The 18,917-nt window shown below is 49.0% G+C and overlaps 1 protein-coding gene across 1 annotated transcript in view; it reads right to left on the reverse strand.

The window, feature by feature from the left end:
* Window positions 1–16,174, reverse strand: part of Nvy (CBFA2/RUNX1 partner transcriptional co-repressor nervy) — a 41,702-nt gene extending 25,528 nt beyond the window's left edge. The window contains exons 1-2 of the mRNA XM_076319219.1: window positions 15,852–16,174; window positions 1,361–1,745 (exon numbers count right to left, since the gene is read on the reverse strand). Of these exons, the coding sequence (XP_076175334.1) occupies window positions 1,361–1,724 (364 nt within the window). The 5' untranslated portion in view covers window positions 1,725–1,745; window positions 15,852–16,174. The remainder of the gene's footprint in view (window positions 1–1,360; window positions 1,746–15,851) is intronic.
* Window positions 16,175–18,917: the final 2,743 nt, after the last annotated feature.

Below are 18,917 nucleotides of genomic sequence, written 5' to 3' on the forward strand. Positions count from 1 at the left end.
GGTACCCCTATACAATATTCCAAACTAATGCACGACGTGCCCACAGCTAAACCCGACGTTCCGCGCACGGAAACACATACGAACGCGTCGCTTTTCCCTTTTCGGCCGGAACTTTTCTTCTCGTACCCATTGGACGAAAGTCTCGAGGAACGAGTCACCTTCGAGATACCAATTCTTCCCCGTAAAATCACTCGAACACCGTGAAACTCGAACGGACAAGCGTGTACACTCGTCGATACGATAAATAAACGACTACAGCTCGAGCGTGCTACATTTTTCTCGTCGACCAGGGACAAGAGATTCCAGTTTTTCGCCGCGATAGTAATTGGCCAATCTCGTGCTCCGTAATTTTCCAGGTACCAGCATCGGTGTCCCGCGGTTACCACGTTCGACGACCGCGTTTCGTACGATACTTTCGAAATCAAGGAAATATACTCTCACCGAAGATAAAGACGGTAAGAATCATTGCTGTGTTCGTCTCTCTAATTTTTTACCATTATTTCTTACGATCGTACTTTCAAGTTCTTTGGTCAAAGAATATCCCGAACGTATGTCGGTCTTTCGGTTCGAAGCGCGAAAAGTCGTGGACGAAAAATCGTACACCAACTTCTAATATCCCGTTTTAAAGAGAAAACTTCCACCTTTAAGCTCGCTATGAAACGAATTGCCGAGAAAATTTATCGCGCCTCGCTGAGTCGTTTAAATTTTGAAAATGTTCTCGGCTTAACCGTCTTCGCTTTCCCGCCCCGCGGGTGTACAAAGTACGAAAGTGTCTTTGGGGACATTCAAGCTAGGCGTGAGAAAGTAGAAGCTTTTCCCTTTAGAACGGGCCTAAGTGGACCACTGTACGATTTTTCGTTACAAACTTACAGCGACTCGAATACCGAGAATCTTTCGATCCAAAATTAGCAATCTTTGTTACTTATAGATTGTTCCTCGTTAAGTGTCGATTTTTATGAATATCGCTCAGCCTCGAGATAAGAAGATAGAGTCTCCTCTCTTTTAAACGATCTTAGGTACACTACTATACGATTCTTTTTCACAAAGTTATGGCATCTCGAATACCGAGAATCTTTCGATTCGAAACGAACAATTTTTATTACTCATAGATTATTACTCGTTAAGTATCAATTTCGACAGATATCTCGAATCGAAATAATCCTAGATACACTACTCTACGATTCTTCTTCCCAAAGTTCCAACGTTTCAACTACCGAGGATCTCCCGCTTCAAAATTTCCGCGCCTCGTTACCCGCATTGTTGCTCGTTCGACACCGAGTTACACGGATATCGCGCGATATCGTAAACTGTAAATGGTAATGCAATCTTATATAAAAAAAGAAAGAAAATAGTAACGCACCCTTGGCCTTGGCCTTGAGGTCGAGATCGACGGGAAAGGGCTCAGCGTTGGCGGTGACGGTGACGGTGACGGAAGAGGCTGGCGTCGACGGATGGCAGACAATAGCGGCGGTTGCGGGGGAGGTGTTGGGCACGGTGGTCGTCGACGGGGTGGCGGCCACGCTCGACACGCCGTTGCTATTGCTATTGCTATTGCTGACGGTGGTCGCGATGTTCGTGCTCGAAGCGGTGACCGTTGCGATGGTCGCGGTTCCCGGCGACGTCGACGCCGACGACTGCTGATAACCGCAGCATTCTTTCGCCTCTTCCTTCACCTTGACCTTGTGGAGGATCGTCGTGGTCGCCACTCCACCCTCCACTTTCATGCTCGTGCACCAACTTCTTGCCTGTTCAACACATTCGATCCATAGAGATTCGCTACCGTCTTGGGTCCAGAGCGCGGGTAAAGTCGCTCGCGCGTAAATGCTCGAACACTAATCGCAACACTCGCCCTTTAAAGATAAACTTTTCGTTTGTCGCGTTAATACGATTAACGACGGTCTCGGGCGAGTCGTTGGTTTCTATTGTTATTTTTGACATAGTACTCGAAACCGATCGGTATCGGAAATACGGTAATTAGTGCGTTTCGTGCGCGAAAACGCGATAAAATTACGAACAAATAGGGGATGAAATTAACGTAGGTTACCGTGATTGCGTTATATCGTTTGTTTGTAAGAGAAATTTCGTTTCGAGGGGTTCAAGAAATAGGTGAGAATAGTTTTCGCGCAACGAGACGACGATGACTGGAGGATACTTCGAGAGATCGTTCGAGAGAGCATTTCAATGTAAAGTACATTGTTATTTTTATTTAAAAAAGGAGTGAGTGGTAAATAAGTGGACACCTAGAAGGACGTGTACTTGGATGTAAAAGCGCGCATTATCCGTGCAATTGGATCTCTTTATTTAAGACAAATAGTAAGTAACTACACATTCAGAAGAACGTAGTCTTCGAACACCAAAGATTTATACAGTTGGATCTGTTTATCCAGCTAATAGTGTGGCGGCGCTACCCACGCTTGCCGCCAGAGGGAAACTGACCACCGACTGTTTCCCGCAAGTGCTCGTTTCTGCTCCGATCGATATATATACAGTCTCTTTCCGATCTCTCAATGTCCCGGCTTATAAGGCCGGGTGTAATATTGCCGTACTGATGAGTCCACTAGCAGGCCGGGGATGAAACGCTCTCCCTTCTCCCTTTCCCACCTTCGACACATTTAGGACCGCCAAAATAGTAAACAATAAAACAACCAGAAAAACGACGTAGTCTTTGAATACCAAACGTGTTGTAAGTAGTTTGGATCTATTTATCTAGGCCAATAGTGAACAAGAAAACACCCAGAAAAACGTAGTCTTCGAACACCAAAGATCCACGTACTTGGATCTGTTTATCCAGGTAATAGTGAACATCATCGAAACACCCAGAAAACATATCATAGTCTTCGAATACCAAAGATTTATACAATTGCATCTATTTATCCAGGAGATATTAAACAACAAACCACCCGGAAGAACACGCAGTCTTTATAGACGAAAGGTGTCCTCCGCGTAGTCGAAAATTTGAACGTCACGCGGTGCCCATCAACCGTCGTTCCATCGAGACACACACACACACACACGGATTTGGGTACGGTCGCATTTTCCACGAGAGATACGCAATGGCGTAAAAGTGGTCGAGTGATCCGTCAACGCTGCAGAATCCACGACGCTAATAACGTCGAAAGCATATGCGCGTCATCGCTCCGGCCACGATTCTCATATTTGATCGATTCCGTTCCGCGATTGCCGGGCGGTCGGTCGCATATTTCGTCTACGTGCTCGACGACGAGCGCACACCCCACCGTGCATACCGATGACTGATTTTAATGGAACGACCGGCACGGTAGTTTTACAAACCAACAAGGATCCGTCCACGGGGTGGATGTAGTATAGAGGTATCGCGCTCGCGCGAGCGAGCGAGCGAGCGAACGACTCACCACTCTGAATACCCAAATAACTGGACGTTTTCGAGCGATTCCGGATCGCTCCGGAACAAATAAATATCATCACCGAAACGCTTTAACGGGGTGGGTACGTCAAATGCGCGAGATTAACGTTCGCGCGGACGAGAGAAGACCACCGATCGGGTAGCGTAAGTGCCACCAGGCGGTGCGTCCGGAATTACACGAATTATATTATATACAAACGTTGGAGAATAATCGAAAAATAAAACAAAATTACAGCGAACACCAGTGTTCGTATCGGTACGGTTCTTTGGCGATTGCACGGAACAGACGGAAGCCGTGAGGCGATACCCCGCGTGGCGATACGAACGAGATTACGGTTCGGATCGGAGGAATTAAATGGAACGAAAGCGGAAAGTAATCTTCAAGATCCACGTGGCGCGCGCGCGTTACTCGCCATCACCATCACCACCACCACCCTAACCGGGAGAATTTTATTTTATTGACGCGCGCAGCCACTGGCGGCAGACTGCCCCCCCCCCCCCCCCCCGGGGTGCCACATGGTCTCGTTATTAACGTGAAATGCAAACGAGCCCTTCGTTTCGTCCAAGGAACGACGCCCTCGCGAGTAACCCGGGTTGTAATTCTTCCTTGGAAAATCGTATCGCCGAATCGCGTCCGTATCGTCGGTAATCCTCGTGTTTCGACGTTTCTCGATAACGATCCGAAGCGGAAAAGAAACCAACTCGGGGTCCTGTCACCGTGTCACGGTACACGGTTAAGAACCACCGTTTATTGCGCTGGCTGACGACAACCGTGCTACGCTGGAAACCCGACGACCGATAAATAAACAGGCAACGCCGATTGCCCCGAGCGCGAAACTTTTACGGGGTATAATTTCATTTAAATTAACGCTACGATCGGCCCGGTCTGTGGAACGAGAGCTGGTGTAAAAGGGGGACGTTTTAACGTCCGCGTTTCGTTCAACTTTTTAGACGTCGAAGAAAAGTAATTATCCGGATTAATTTTCGTTAAACGGGAACGAGGAACGAGCCGTTCCGAGGCTAGAGTAGGGGAAGGTTCGAGGCACGCTTTTGCACCGTACTCGCGTATCGTTTCACGTCCGGAACAGTTACAGGTAGCGTTATACGGCCCCGTGGCATTCGATGTGGCCGAATTGCAATTAGAAAAGCTACCGTGCGTACGTAGAACGCGTCCCGTTCCCGCGGGCGCGCGGAAAATCGAGAACGGTAACAATTTCTGGTCGCGTAACGTCATTTCAGCGTCGCTACGGCCCTCAGCGATCGGCCATCGATCAATCTCCGCGCGGAAGCGATAAAAATGTCACACTTACGCGCGATTTTACACAGGTGGGCTTCAACGCGACACCGCCACGGCCGATCTCCGCGGGGGAAACAATTCCGCACGGCGACCGGTGCCCGATGGCTTTTATTATAACAGATGGCCACAATAATTTTAATCGCCGTCACGGCTCATCTACCGCTGTCGTTACAGATGTCTGCAATTTTACTCGCGACCCGGTTGTCGCAAGTGTCGCGTAACCGTTGCGTCGTTGCACGATCGGTCCTCGATTCTCGATCGTCGTACACCGGTGACGCGTATCCGGGGAATCGTCGATGTAACGAACCGAACGAACTCGCTTCGACGAGACACAATCTCGAGATAAAAATATCACTCTCGTGGCTTGTGTTACCCGTTATTTTAAGAAATTATTTTTCATCGGGGAATAATTTCGCGACCACTTTGACGCAGCAAACGATCAATTTCTATTGGGTGATAATTGAATGTTTGTCCTTTCTTTTTCGTTGAGAAGGAAACCTTGCGTTGTTTGTTGTTTTGAGAAATTATTTTTCAACGAAGATCAATCTCGAGACCACTACGAAGTACCGAACAGTGAATCCCGATTCGCGAAATAATTCAATCTCCCTTCCTGTTCTCTCGTTGAGAAGAAAAGGTCGAATCGATGCTGGTTAATAAAACACATTGTATCGTGAAAAATAATACAAGCGGAAACGTTTCGAAAAGAAATTAAACCACTTCGATCGCTCTTAAGGAATTATTTCCCATTGAAATATAATCTCGAATACGCTTCGATGTACCGGGAGAGTGAGTCGCGATTGCAAATTAATTTCTCCTCCTTTCCTTTATCGGGCTTAAAAAGCTTCGAACCGGTTACTAAAAATAATATAACCAAAGTAGCGTTCAAAGGGAATCGAAACGTTTCTCTTTGTTCGTTCTCGTCGAAGCGAACCGTGTTACGAAATTTTCGAAATTACTCGTTGCAATATTTTCGAAAATGGTACAGTTTTCAATTTTTCGCAACTCTCGTTCGCTGGCTCGTTCGCGATCGAATTTTCCCCGAGACGCGAGAGCCATTCGTCGTAAATCGCGATACAAGGCGATCGATCGGAATTTCTCGAGAAGAGGAGGCGAACCCTTGGTTGGTTCCCATCCCTTCGGTGGACGGGGGTGGGTCGCGCGTCTGCGGCAATTCGTTAAGACGCTTAGTTAAGCAAACAAGAGCGGAGTTGTCGGAAAACGATATACGTGCCAGGGCAGAAAATCCACGGCTCTCCGGGGCTGGTAATTGCGCGCAGCTGTGTTGCGCGCACGGATATAAACGCGACCTCACGTACGCGATTTTTTCGGATCGAACGCGGAGGGATCGCGTCCGCGAAGGCTCTCCGGGAAAAGTTTCCGTGTTCTTGCCAGAAGGAACGTGGAAACGAACGAGTGCGAACCGGAATAGGAAGCCAACCGAGGACATCCGGGGACGGTGAATTTTCCACGGTGATAATAATCGTGCAACAAACGGCGCTCGATGTTCCGTGCTTGGCGACGATTCCTTCCGATCGAATGCACCGAGTGTCTCGTTGCATCGAATGTCTCGTTGCACCGAGTGTCTCGTTGCACCGAGTGTCTCGTTGCACCGAGTGTCTCGTTGCACCGAGTGCGTAGAATCTTAGAATCTTTACGCTTGAAGATTTCGAAAAGGATTCGTCCCGTTTTCAAAGTGAACGAAAAATACGGAACGTTCGAACATCTTATCGATTCATTTACACGAAACCGTGTACAGTGGTATCGCGTACGGTGATAATAACCGAGCAACGAACGGGACGAACATTCCGTGCAACGTGACAATTCGTTCGGATTAAATACCATCGAGTCCGTGTCTCGCTACACGTGGAAACTCTATTATCCGTGCTCGAGGGTTTCGAAAACATGGACGATCGCATGTACGGAAAAAAAGGATTTATCCGGATTCGCTAGCGTTATTCAAGGTTCGGAAATATCATACACGGGACGTTCTACCGGATTTAAAAGCACGGATAGTGGGGATAAGAGTACCGTGGCGTTAATTGGACACACCGTATTAATTGTAACAACGTCGCGCGAACGTGGATTCGCGAATGCGTGCCAAGTTAACAGTCTCGCGAACTACCGCGCGCGACACCTACTTACGGATTGTTTACGCCGCGCTATCCTACTCGAGCGGATTAGAATCGTCTCGACGTGCTTGACATCCCATTCGTGCGTAGCCTCCGACTTGGTTAACCGAGCATTCGGGCATCCACGTGTATACGAGATTCTTCGGACGTTGCAATCGGTTACGAGATGTATTTCTACATCGTCGACTGTGACGAAGACATCCAGGGAACAATCGAAGAATATTATCCATCGAACCGAATATTCGGGGATATAGATACATACGAGATTCTTCGGACGTTGCAATGAGTTACGAGATGTTCTTCTACATCGTCGACTATGAGGAAGACATCTAGGGAACACTCGAAGAACATCGTCCATCGAACCGAATATTTGTGAATACAGATACATACGAGATTCTTCGGACGTTGCAATCGGTTACGAGATGTTCTTCTACATCGTCGACTATGACGACGACATCCAGGGAACAATCGGAGAATATTATCCAACGAACCGAATATTCGGGGATATAGATACATACGAGATTCTTCGGACATTGCAATCGATGACGAGATGTTCTTCTACATGTAGAAGAACTTCTTCGACTATGAGGAAGACATCCAGGGAACACTCGAAGAACATCGTCCATCGAACCGAAAATTCGTAAATACAGATACACACGAGATTCTTCGGACGTTGCGATCGATCACGAGATGTACTCTTCGCGATACATCGGCTAGGGTCGTCGACGACGACGAAGACCTTCGCAGAGAACTATCCAGAGAGGGGGACACCGTCGAGGAGGACGAACCGGGAAGAGGAAGCCCGCTCGAGGGCTTCTCGGGTCTCGTGACCAGGGACACCGAGGGTTCTCTAAAGAGCGTTTCGCGAATGGAGTAGGAAACGAAGCTCGCGGCGACAAAAATCGTCGAGTACGCACGGATCGATCGCGGGCAACGTTTTGAAGGAAACGGCTTCACCATCGTGGCAGACTGAGCTTATGTTTATACATATGTCCTGCACATGGTACGGTTGCCGGTCGGAGTGGAGGTCGCGCGGGTGGAGACGCAACTTCCAATATTAGAACGGCCAGGCGAGAGACAGCCAGCCAGGCAAGCCAACCGGGACAACCAGACCAGATGTCTGCCGTACTGACTACCGAGAACGCGACGTACGTTTAACTTGCTTTCATTACAAAAATGTCACGCACAGCCACCGTGTGTCTTCCAGCTCGCACCGGCCTTTGATGATGTGCTTCCCCCCGCCCCTTTATCCTGCCCCCGATACCCGCCATTCCGTGTCGTCGCGTAACGGGAAATCGCGGTGAACAACGGGTCCAGGTCCCGTCATCGAAACCATCTTATCCGCGACGCGTTGACGTTTCAGGATCACGAATCATCCAACAGCGAACTTTCCAATTGCAGGAGAGTCCAGATTCCTAGACGATTCGAACGCGACGAGAGTCGTTCCGGGTGAAACACTCCGATAGCCAACGATACCGGAGGATACTTGGTGTTCGCGACCAGTGGTGTTACAAGCGTAAGCCCTTTGACCCGTGATCGCTACAGCGCGGAGCTTCGTATACACGACCGAGACAACGTCTTATCCCTGCTGGAATCGTGTTTAACTCGAGGAGCAAAAATGCTGGAAGAGTAAACATCCTCGCGACTGCTGAGAGTGTCTAGGGTCTTCCGATACCCCATCCTCGATCACGAGAGGATTAGCTGTCCCGAGTCAGAACCCCTGGTAGCGGTAGCTACCGGAGGGTAGATTGTTCACGATTTTCGGATCGATGGGGTTGTAGACGCGAACGACCACGGTGTCCACGTGAACCATCCGGCGTCATCGATGATCCTTTCGTGCCCATCGCGGCGAATCCGCGCAAGGATGATCACCGAACGAGACTCGTGGCGTTCTTTGCCGTGGAAACCGCGGGAACAATCGGGGTCGAAGTCACGTACGCGCGACAACGGCTTTCGACGCCCGGCACTGATTATACGAAGTGGTTGACCTCGTCGGGAAACGTCCATCGGTTACGGGAACACACAACGGTGCCAAAGCAGCGGGGTTACGAAGATTTAACCCGGTTTCATTACGAAGATGTCACGAACAGACACGCCGTGTTCAGACCGGCATTTGACATTTTGCTCGTCGCGCGTGGCCACGTAGCGAATTTTACGGCGAGCCCGTGACCGGCCGGAGACGAGGAAACAAAACCGAGGGAAAAATTACGGTGCGTCGTCGAAAAAACGTCTACGAAGCCGTGACCGTGCTCGCGCGATCGGACCACGCGTTTCGAGCCCCCGAATCGAGAATTGGGAGGAAGACGGATAAGATACGAACCGGGTTAGAGCGTTCGTGTAATGGGAGGCTCGTTAGCCGTTGCCCCGTCTCTCTCGCTCTCACTGTATCTATTTTACTATCCTCGTTTGACGTCACGCGCGACGTTCTCGGTTTCGGTCAAAGATCGCTACCCAACTCGCTTTGGAGACTCGGGATCAAAGTTCTATGTAACGGTTGGCACGCTAATGAAAAATTCTAGAGTAAGGAAATTTGGCGAGAATATTTCTAGAGTAAGGAGATTATAGCGAGAAAAATTCTAGAGTAAGGAAATTCTAGCGTGAATATTTCTAGAGTAAGGAAATTTTGCGAGAATATTTCTAGAGTAAGGAAATTCTAGCGAGAAAAATTTTAGAGTTAGGAAATTATAGCGAGAATATTTCCAGAGTAAGGAAATTCTAGCGAGAATATTTCCAGAGTAAGGAAATTCTAGCGAGAATATTTCTAGAGTTAGGAAATTCTAGCGAGAAAAATTCTATAGCAAAGAAATTCTAACGAAAGAATTTTAGAGCAAGGAAATTATATTGAAAAATATTCCCAGGTAAAATTTTGTCCCTTTCGAGTATCAAAATTGAAACTATCTCGAGGGGGGTTTTCAAGGCAATAGAGATACAGTCTTCGAAGCCCCCAGTTTACTCGCGCTACAATAAACCGTAGATTTATCGTAGCGATACTTACAACCGACTCGTCTCGAGATTTTTCAGCCACCATTGCCCCGTCTCTCTCACCCTTACTGTATCCCTTCCACTTCCCTTTTCCGACTTCACGCGCTTCTCCATCTCCAAGATCGCTAACCACCCTTTGAAGTCAACGATCCAAATCGTGTCGCTCGAAAGCGGGACTTACCATACGATATATCCACGCACGTTGCAACGCACCGTGGAAATTGAACCAGACGCTTTAACAACCTGTACACGTACCTGTAACCGATTATAATCTGTACACTGTCGTCGCGCGCTTAATTCTCCCATCCCCTCCGCGCGGAAGCACGCGTATAATGTCGGGCAATTTTGGTTTCGTAGCTGTCACTGACGCCTCGCGGCATCGCCATAAATGCGTTTCCGCGGTTTTGCCCAACGGTTTTGTCCCGCACGCGTCCAGTTTCGGCTCGTCGACAGCCCCCCGTGAACGCTCGCTGGATCCCTACCAGGGAATTCGTCGCGAACGTTCTGGCGCCGATTCGGTGAAAGCAGCGCGGTTTCGAGCGAAAGCGAGCGTTTAGCCGCACGCTCGAACAGGGTAGGGGGTGGAGGGGGAGGATTGGGCGAGGGGGGTCGATCGATCGGCGCTCAATCTAACCGGAGACATCGAACGGCGTACGCAGGTGTGCTTACGGTGCATCCGATTCATCAGTGTCGGCGAAAACTGTCGGACACGCGGTTGACCAGACTGCCGTTAAACGTCTGGGCACCTGTGCGAATGCGACGTTACCCGGACGGAACGGCTACAGTGTGCCCTGTCAGGTTGTCACAAAGTTATCCCGCGCCATCTCTCACTGTTTCTCGCTCCCACTCTCGCCGTTACGCGTAACGCGAAGTCTAGATGGAAAAATAACACCGACCGAATCCACTTATCTCCCGAGAGTACCCGTTGATGATTTATCGGAGACTCCCGCGTCGAGTTCGATCGTTCTTCTCGCGAGCACCGGGGACCTCTCGGAAATCGAAAGAGGTTGCTGGGCTTCTAGAGGCCTCTAGAAAAGCCGGGCTTTGGAATATTCGAACGCGTAAGTTAGGTCTAGGTCAGATCGAATCGCTTATCTTTCAGAGATCTCTAAAAGAGCGCGACCTTGTATTTATTCGGGAGGACAAATATTGGAACAAGTAAGTTGGGTCTGGGGATATTATGCATCGACAGGGTTGCAGATACCCGTGTTTGCAGCCTAAACGGTCCATACAGGTTCAGGAGTCAGACGTCTAGAAGTTCTAGCGTTTGAAATCGGATCCCGTCGATCCTGAAACGTTGGCACCCTACGAAGCGAGGGTTGAACAAGGACACCGTAGTCTGGACACTCTGGACAGTTTCTACGAGATTGCTGTACAAGTTCGAGAGAACGTCCGTCTACTCGTGGTTGGGAAAATCTAGGAAAAACTAATTCCAGGGATCTCGATCGACGATTTCTCGACGTACACGACGACGGTTCCGCCGAAAGGTAGCCGTAGGGTTGGAGGAGGGGAGCCGCGGGTCTCGATTCTCTTTGAAGCGCGGAAGCTGCCCGCAACACCTGACTGACTCGTTGGACGCACGTATGGCAGGTTGAGCAGACAGCGCGCAAGCTAGACAGGAGGGAGGGAGGGAGGGAGACTGCTAGGTTCGCGAGAGGGTGGGAGAGGGAGAGAGAGAGAGAGGGAGAGAGAGAGGGAAAGATTAATAATATAGAAAAGCCAAAGCCATGCCACCCTCCAACAAGCTTTCCTCTGCCTCTCTTCTGTTGCCAACAGTTAATCGATATAATACTTGGGTACGGCGGATGGGCGCGTGTCTTGCGCCGCTACGTATGCACGCACACGCGACCGACTCGACGTGTTGGACACGAGCACGTTTTCGCATACCGGGTCAGGACCTGGCACGCATTAACGGCTACTTTACCTTCGACACCCACCAACGAGCCTCCTGGGTCACGGCTCGCGACTCGTGTCTCGATCCTCGGGATCCTCGCGCGTATCTCTCCCGATTCGAGACATTTTTTCGGGAATAGGCTCCGGTGGTAAATCAATTAGAGTTAAAGATGCGTGTAGGTTGTACGATAGGTACGATACTTTTATTTATTTAGCGCACTGTAGAGCTACCGAGGAAAAAAAGGGGAGAAAATTTTGAAATGTCGGAAAATGTTTTTACGAACATTCTAGTGTGGAAATTCTAGCGGGAAAAATTGTAGAGTAAGGAAATTACGGTGAGAATAATTCTAGAGTTAGGAAATTACAGCGAGAATATTTCTAGAGTAAGGAAATTTGGCAAGAATATTTCTAGAGTAAGGAAATTATAGCGAGAATATTTCCAGAGTAAGGAAATTATAGCGAGAAAAATTCTAGCGAGAAAAATTGTAGAGTAAGGAAATTTGGCGAGAATATTTCTAGAGTAAGGAAATTCTAGCGAGAATATTTTCAGAGTTAGGAAATTACAGCGAGATGATTTCTAGAGTTAGGAAATTATAGCGAGAAAAATTGTAGAGTAAGGAAATTCTAGCGAGAATATTTCTAGAGTAAGGAAATTACGGCGAGAAAAATTGTAGAGTAAGGAAATGCTAGCGAAAAAAATTCTAGAGTAAGGCCTTTATAGTGAAAAATATTCCAAGGTAAAATTTTGCGCTTTCGAGTATCAAAATTGAGACTATCTCGAGGGGGGTTTTCAAAGCAATAGAGGTACGGTCTTCGAAGCCCCGTGTTTACTCGCGCTATAATAAAGCGTAGATTTATCGTAGATTTATCGTAGAGGCACTTGCAACCGACTCGTCTCGAGATTTTTCAGCCAGCGTTTTCCCGGTCGGTTCCGCACCCGATCGAAAACCATCGCGTGAGCGTGCTCGCGAGGTTTTTACGGACGAGATGAAAGGAGAATCCTGGCTCGCAAGCGGGTCGGCGTAAATTTGGATTTACCAACCGGCGAGGCGTTTGATTGATCAGCTGGCCGTGCTCGCTTTCGTCGATTTACGTTCCAAAAGATATCTTTGACGTTCTCGCGCGATCCAATTAATCGTCGATAAGATTTGTCGGCGATCGAACCACGTTCGAGTTCTAACCGGAATTTCTCCGATAGATTTCAACGGGCGCGTAATTTTTTTTCTCTACAAATCGCTCTCTCGTTCGAGTCTCCCTCGTCATCCGCCATCTTTTGTTACCGTGTCCGCGATAAAAACAAAAGTCCTCCCCGAGCTTCATCGCGTTTATTTATATAAAACGTTCCCGGTATAATTACACGGTATAATTGCGCAAAAAGAAAGCTAGAATAATTTTAGTTTCAGGTGTTCTCTTTCGTGCAATTTTACCGAAGAAACCTCCAACGGGGGCGGTCGAAAAACATTTTACCCAAATAAACGAAGCTCCTGGAAAACTTTTCGTTGCTTTCTTAACCGCTCGCGAGGTATCGTCGAATATTTTCGATACCGATCCCGCAATTAACGACGTCTTCGACGCGATCGAGCGACCCCGGTCGCGATTTCCATGCGCGCTCCCGGGTTTCTTTTTTTCTTTTTTCTTTTTTTTTCGCATCGGCGAACTGTTTTTGGAAAGCTCCCCCGATTCTCGCGCGGAAAGAATGGACGAATTCGTAGAAAGGTATTATTTTATCCGCGTCTGGTGCCACCTGCTGTTTTCTCACACTTTCAGAGCCCGCGAAGGTTTTAGAGCGTTGCGAGCCAATATTTGCGCCAATAGCCGGCGGACTAATATTTGCGTACGCCGTTCGATGTAAACGAAGCGCCGACAACCATTTTGAAAATGTCGAATCGCCAACGCGAAAATTGCTCGCTCTGTATTTATTTCGAGAAGCAGAAATTGTCTGGGCATCGTGACCGAAGTCTTGCGACGAAAGAGAACGTCGTCCCGTTGGCGCCATTTTTTCGCCGCTCCCGTTCGCAATTTCTTGCTACGAATGAATCGAAACGAACTGTTCTCGATCGATATCAGGGCGAGGAGGTTGTTGAAGAGGAGACGATTAAACGTCGACGAAAGACGATCGACCGTGAGACGTGGTAGGGGGAGGCAGAGGGTGCAAATATCCTGACGCTTCGTTGGTGGTTAATCGCGACGAACGGTACCTTTCCTGGGGAACCGATTATTGGCAAACATCGTGCGAAAGGGTGCACCTGACGGTTTTCCTACTTCGGTCCTTATCTCCCTGCTGCTCCTCCGAAGAAAACTCGAGTTTCCTCCGAGCGGGGTACAGACAGCTTGGTTGGCTGTCGGCGGTTCTCTCTCTCTATCTCTCTCTCTCTCTTTCTCTCTTCGTTCGGCACACGTGCGCCTTCGGCACCGAAACGCCTAACCATTCGGGAAAGGAGAAACCTCTTCGCGACTATCCGGGCAGTATCCCTGCTGGAATTGTGTTAAACTCGGGGAGAAAAAACGACTCGAGAGTAAACATCCTTGCAACTGTCGGAGACTCCGGAGTCCTCTGTTCCCTGTGATTCGAATACGACCAGAAGACTAGTTGCTACGAGTCAAAGTTCCTCGGTGGATGATAATCGGAGGTTAGATACTTTTGTTCGTGATGTACTGATCATCGAGGTGATAAGGGTGTAACTCTAGAGCAGTAAAAGTTACTCGAGAGTAAACATTCCTCGATGAGTCGAATACGACCAGAGGACTAGTTACTTCGAGTCAAAGTTCCTTGGTGGATGGATATCGGAGGTTAGATACTTTTGTTCGTGATGTCTTCATCAAGGAGGTGATAAGCGTGTACCTATAGAGCAGTAAAAGTTACTCGAGAGTAAACATTCCTCGATGAGTCGAATACGACCAGAGAACTAGTTACTCCGAGTCAAACCTTCTTGGTGGATAAATATCGGAGGTTAGATACTTTTGTTCGTGATATACCGATCATCGAGGTGATAAGCGTGTATCTCTAGAACAGCAGAAGGTACTCGAAAGTAAACATTCTTACTCTCCCAGTGGATGGATATTGGAGGTCGGATATCTTTATTTCTGATATTCTGATCAACGAGACGATAAACGCGAACCTCTAAAGCAGGAAAAATTACCGAGCTGGAGATTCCTCGACGATTGATCTCCTAATCGACGATGTAGTACACACGAACCTTTAAACACACAAGTGCCACGATGTAGAACTTTGCGTGTACAACCAGGTCAAAACTGGATCTTGTTCGCGATGGAATTGTGTTAAACTCCAGGAGCAAGAACGATCCAAGATCCTTGCAACTGCTGCGGAGAGCCAGTTACAGATACGGCGAGAGGCACGGTGGAATTATTTCGTGTCGTCTTCTTTAATAACGACGAAAAGCAGGGAGTAGGAGAGCACCCTATAGTAACCGGTACAGCCTAAACGTCCGAGACACGTTTCATCGACGAGCAATCGGAGTTTCGGTTCGTCCGGTACCCGTAGGTCATCGATTGCATCCCGATCGACGGAACAACCGTGACGAACGTCGTTTCGTCCGATCGACGCGTGGAAACGTCACCTGCGACACTTGTGCTCGTTCCGTATCGTATCGATTCGTACGCGAAATTGCATCGAACGTTTTCGACCAGCCGGCTGTCCCGTGACAAGTTCTAACGTCGTCGAAAGGTCAGAGTTCGTGGAACGCGAACGATCGGCATACCAGATGCTGCAGGTTGTCGTTCGTTGGAGTTCTCGCGCTAAGATCGAGGGATCGGAGTAGAAACGAAAGAACGAGCCGTTGTTTTCCCAATAACTTCGAAAACGGAAGTTCATCGTCTACGATGTTGTCGAACGCGTAGAAAATACAAGGGAATTTTTACCGCGAGCCCCTTCGGGGCACCGGTATACACGCTCTTCGAATTATAAAAAAAAAATTCGAACTCGACCATCGGAGAATCGATATCTGAATATTTGTTCGGAATTTTATCGAGTTGTTTCGATATTCGAGAGTGGTCTACGCGCGCGTTTCTCTCGTACACGTCCCCCGACTCGTTCCCCAAACGTACGAATTTTCTTTCCTATTTTTTTTATCTCGTTCGACGATCGTTCACGGATAAATTATTCCGCGGTCGCACGGGTCTCGAGACGTAACGATCGTAGAGTTCCTACCTCCTGTCCGAGCGGTGCTCCTCGTGTCAGTTTGCCGCGCGAAAAAAAATCCAATGGTAGCGGTGCAGAGACGACCCTCGATCGGATCGAGCTGTCACGGATCTAGCGGAACTGTCGCGATCGACGATAAACGACGGCTAGCTTCATCGTGACGTTGTTCCGCGGTTTACACACGATCGTTTCCTTTCGTTGTTCGCGGAGGATCGAGTCCTCGTGATTACGATCGATCCACGAACGAGGATCGAGCGAACGAACGAACCGGTAGCGGACACCGAGGAGGAAACGCGGCACGCGCGACACGAGCAAACGCGAGGCACGCACGGCTGTCGCCAGCCGACTGAACGTCTCGTCGGAGAACGGGAAGAACGATGCTAGCTGGTGGAGGACGAGGAAGAGAGGTGGTGGTTTGCAACCTCTACTACGCAACCTCTGCTTGCTCCGAACCTGCACCGGTAATCCTTTCATCCACCCCTGCACCGAAACAACGATACCGACCTTCCCGGTATTTATTCGAAAATACCAACGATCTTCGGAGCTACGATCGAACTTCGAAGTGAGCGATCATCTCGAACATCTGATTTCAGTTTTGTCGCTTCGACGGGAAACAAACACCTGTCCCGCCCTCGTTTTTACACGGATGATTCTAGATACTTGTCAGTCGTTGTAACTCTTTCAAAATAGAATATTATATTCGCGGAATCGGAATTTTCCGCGGCCTATTATTTAATTATCGCATGCGGTAAACACTTGAGCTTGAGCTCGGTTCGAGTACAAGCCTAGAAGAATGTATAGCATGCGGTAAACACTTGGGCCTGGTTCGTGTGCAGGCCTGGAAGACACATTGCGTGCGAACGGACCTGCCTTTTGGTAAACATTTGGCGCCGGTCTGTTGCCAGGTCTACCGAAGGGCACGAGCAGCGACCCTTCACAGGGGGTCCTGCGAGTCGATCGGGCGTGGATGCGAATTAGAACGAAAGAGAACGAATGCGCGTGAGTATATAGGGTGCGAAGGGAGCGTTTTGGAAACAGTAAAAGTGTAGCCATGAGAAGATAGGGTAAAGACGTAGCGACGGTACGAGGAACGGTACGAGAAAGGACCGGTGAAGACGTAGTAAGAGAGGAGAATTGGAAAAACGTGCCGAGACTATTAATTTAGTTTTATGCATGGTCGATCTGTCTTTAGTGAAAAGAGAAACCTATTACCAATACCACATCTGATACTAATGATACTGCAACTACGATAATAACACTATAACGTATAATATATATACCGCAAGGAACAACATATTTCTATTAATTTGCTTAGTAATGCTTAAATATTCTATTCTATTATATTTCTTTTCATTTTAATTTACTTACCGTGCTACTATGCTTTTTCTTTCATTTGCTTTTGTTTCGAATAATTTTGGATAATTTCCTACCACGATCATTTCCCCAAGAACGCGTACTTTAACTTAATTTTAAGCCCAGAAATTCATTCGGAAACTAACGAATTTCTCGAATCGACCGAGAAGCTACCAAGTTTCTTCGCGAGCAATACTTTGCTTCGATAATTAAAAAATAACCGATCTTGCCCGAACAGAAGCGCACAACGTACTCTTGCAAGGGGTCCGCCGACCCCTCTTTGCGTTTACTCAAGGGTTAACGAGAAATCTGGCCCGAACTCGCACACGCACCGTACCGAGCGAAGAGCGAGAGAGACGGAGCAACAGTGAACGAGTCTCGCATTACACGCGCTCAATAGGTGGAAATTCGATCCTGTCTAAGTATCTCGTCGTCCTCGTCTTCGTTGCTCGAATCCGTTGTAAAAATCTCTACCGAAAAACTCGACCAGAATTGTACCACCACCTCCGTGATCCGACGCAAAAATTGTCACTCGACGACAAAAATGGCCACGATCAACGCTCATTTCGTTGAAATCGTACGAGATTCGAAGCCAGTACGTCCCCTCGTCGGTATCGAACGTAAAAATTGTCACTTGACAGCGGGTATTAACGCGACCACTCGTATCGTTTCCCCCTATCAAAGTCGTGCAATTAAAACCCGATAAATCCCTACTCGGTGTTGCGTTCGGCGAAAAATTCCCGCTCGTTCTCCTCGGAATTTTTGTACCGATTCGTTTCGTTCGCGATTCGTTTCGTTTACGATTTTTTCACGCGGAGAGGAGAGGAGGTCAGGGATACGCGATCGAGGGGCCCCGGGGTCGATCCGCGCGTCGAGAAGCGGAATCGACGAGGACGCTACGCGCGTCGGGATGCCCCCGCTTTGAAAAGTTGAGCAAGGTAGACGCGCGATCCAAGGCCGTGAACGATCGACGACGGTTCGCGTCGATGAGGCGCGAGACACGGTCGAAATATAGGCGGCCCACGCTCGTGCTCCGCGCGGATATTGTAAACGGGCCAGTGTGCTCCTGACGGCGTCGATATATTCCCGCGAAGAAAGCCTCTGCCGTTGAAGCTGAGAAATAGCTCGCCATCCTCCACCGCCCCTGGTCCTCCTCCGATCGGCCCCCACCCCACCCCACCCCACCCCACCCCACCCCACCGTACCGTACACCACCACCCATCGCCTCTTTCCACTCGTCTTCGCGACGTTGTGTATACCTTTCGCGTTACCCGTCTCGTATTCGCGAGCGATCTCGAGCGCGGGGATCCTCGCGACACGCGCGCCAACTCGCGTTCCACTCGGGGCTCGTTCCGCGCTAGAACCGTCGAAGTCGTGATTGGTTCGAGGGGGATAGAAACGTCGAAGGAAAAAAGGAAACCGACGACCAGACGACCCAGTTTCGACCGAGCCGGTGTTCGAGTTGGCTCGCGAGCGCGTGACAGGTTCGACGTTCGGTATCGATCGATCGGTTAGACGTAGGGGGAGGGGGGTGGGGGGAGGGAGGATTCCCCTAGAACAGGATGCATCTGCCGCCAACGCTCGCGCGCAGCCACGAAGCGTCTCTGGCTGCGCCAACCGTGCGCTAACGCGCGCGAACCCCTATTCTCCTATCCGTGGGGGGATCCCCGAGCTACCGATCTCTACGCGACAATTTCTCCAATATATATACCTATACATGTA

Source organism: Ptiloglossa arizonensis, chromosome 8, assembly GCF_051014685.1.
Source record: "Ptiloglossa arizonensis isolate GNS036 chromosome 8, iyPtiAriz1_principal, whole genome shotgun sequence".
Classification (NCBI taxonomy): domain Eukaryota; kingdom Metazoa; phylum Arthropoda; class Insecta; order Hymenoptera; family Colletidae; genus Ptiloglossa; species Ptiloglossa arizonensis.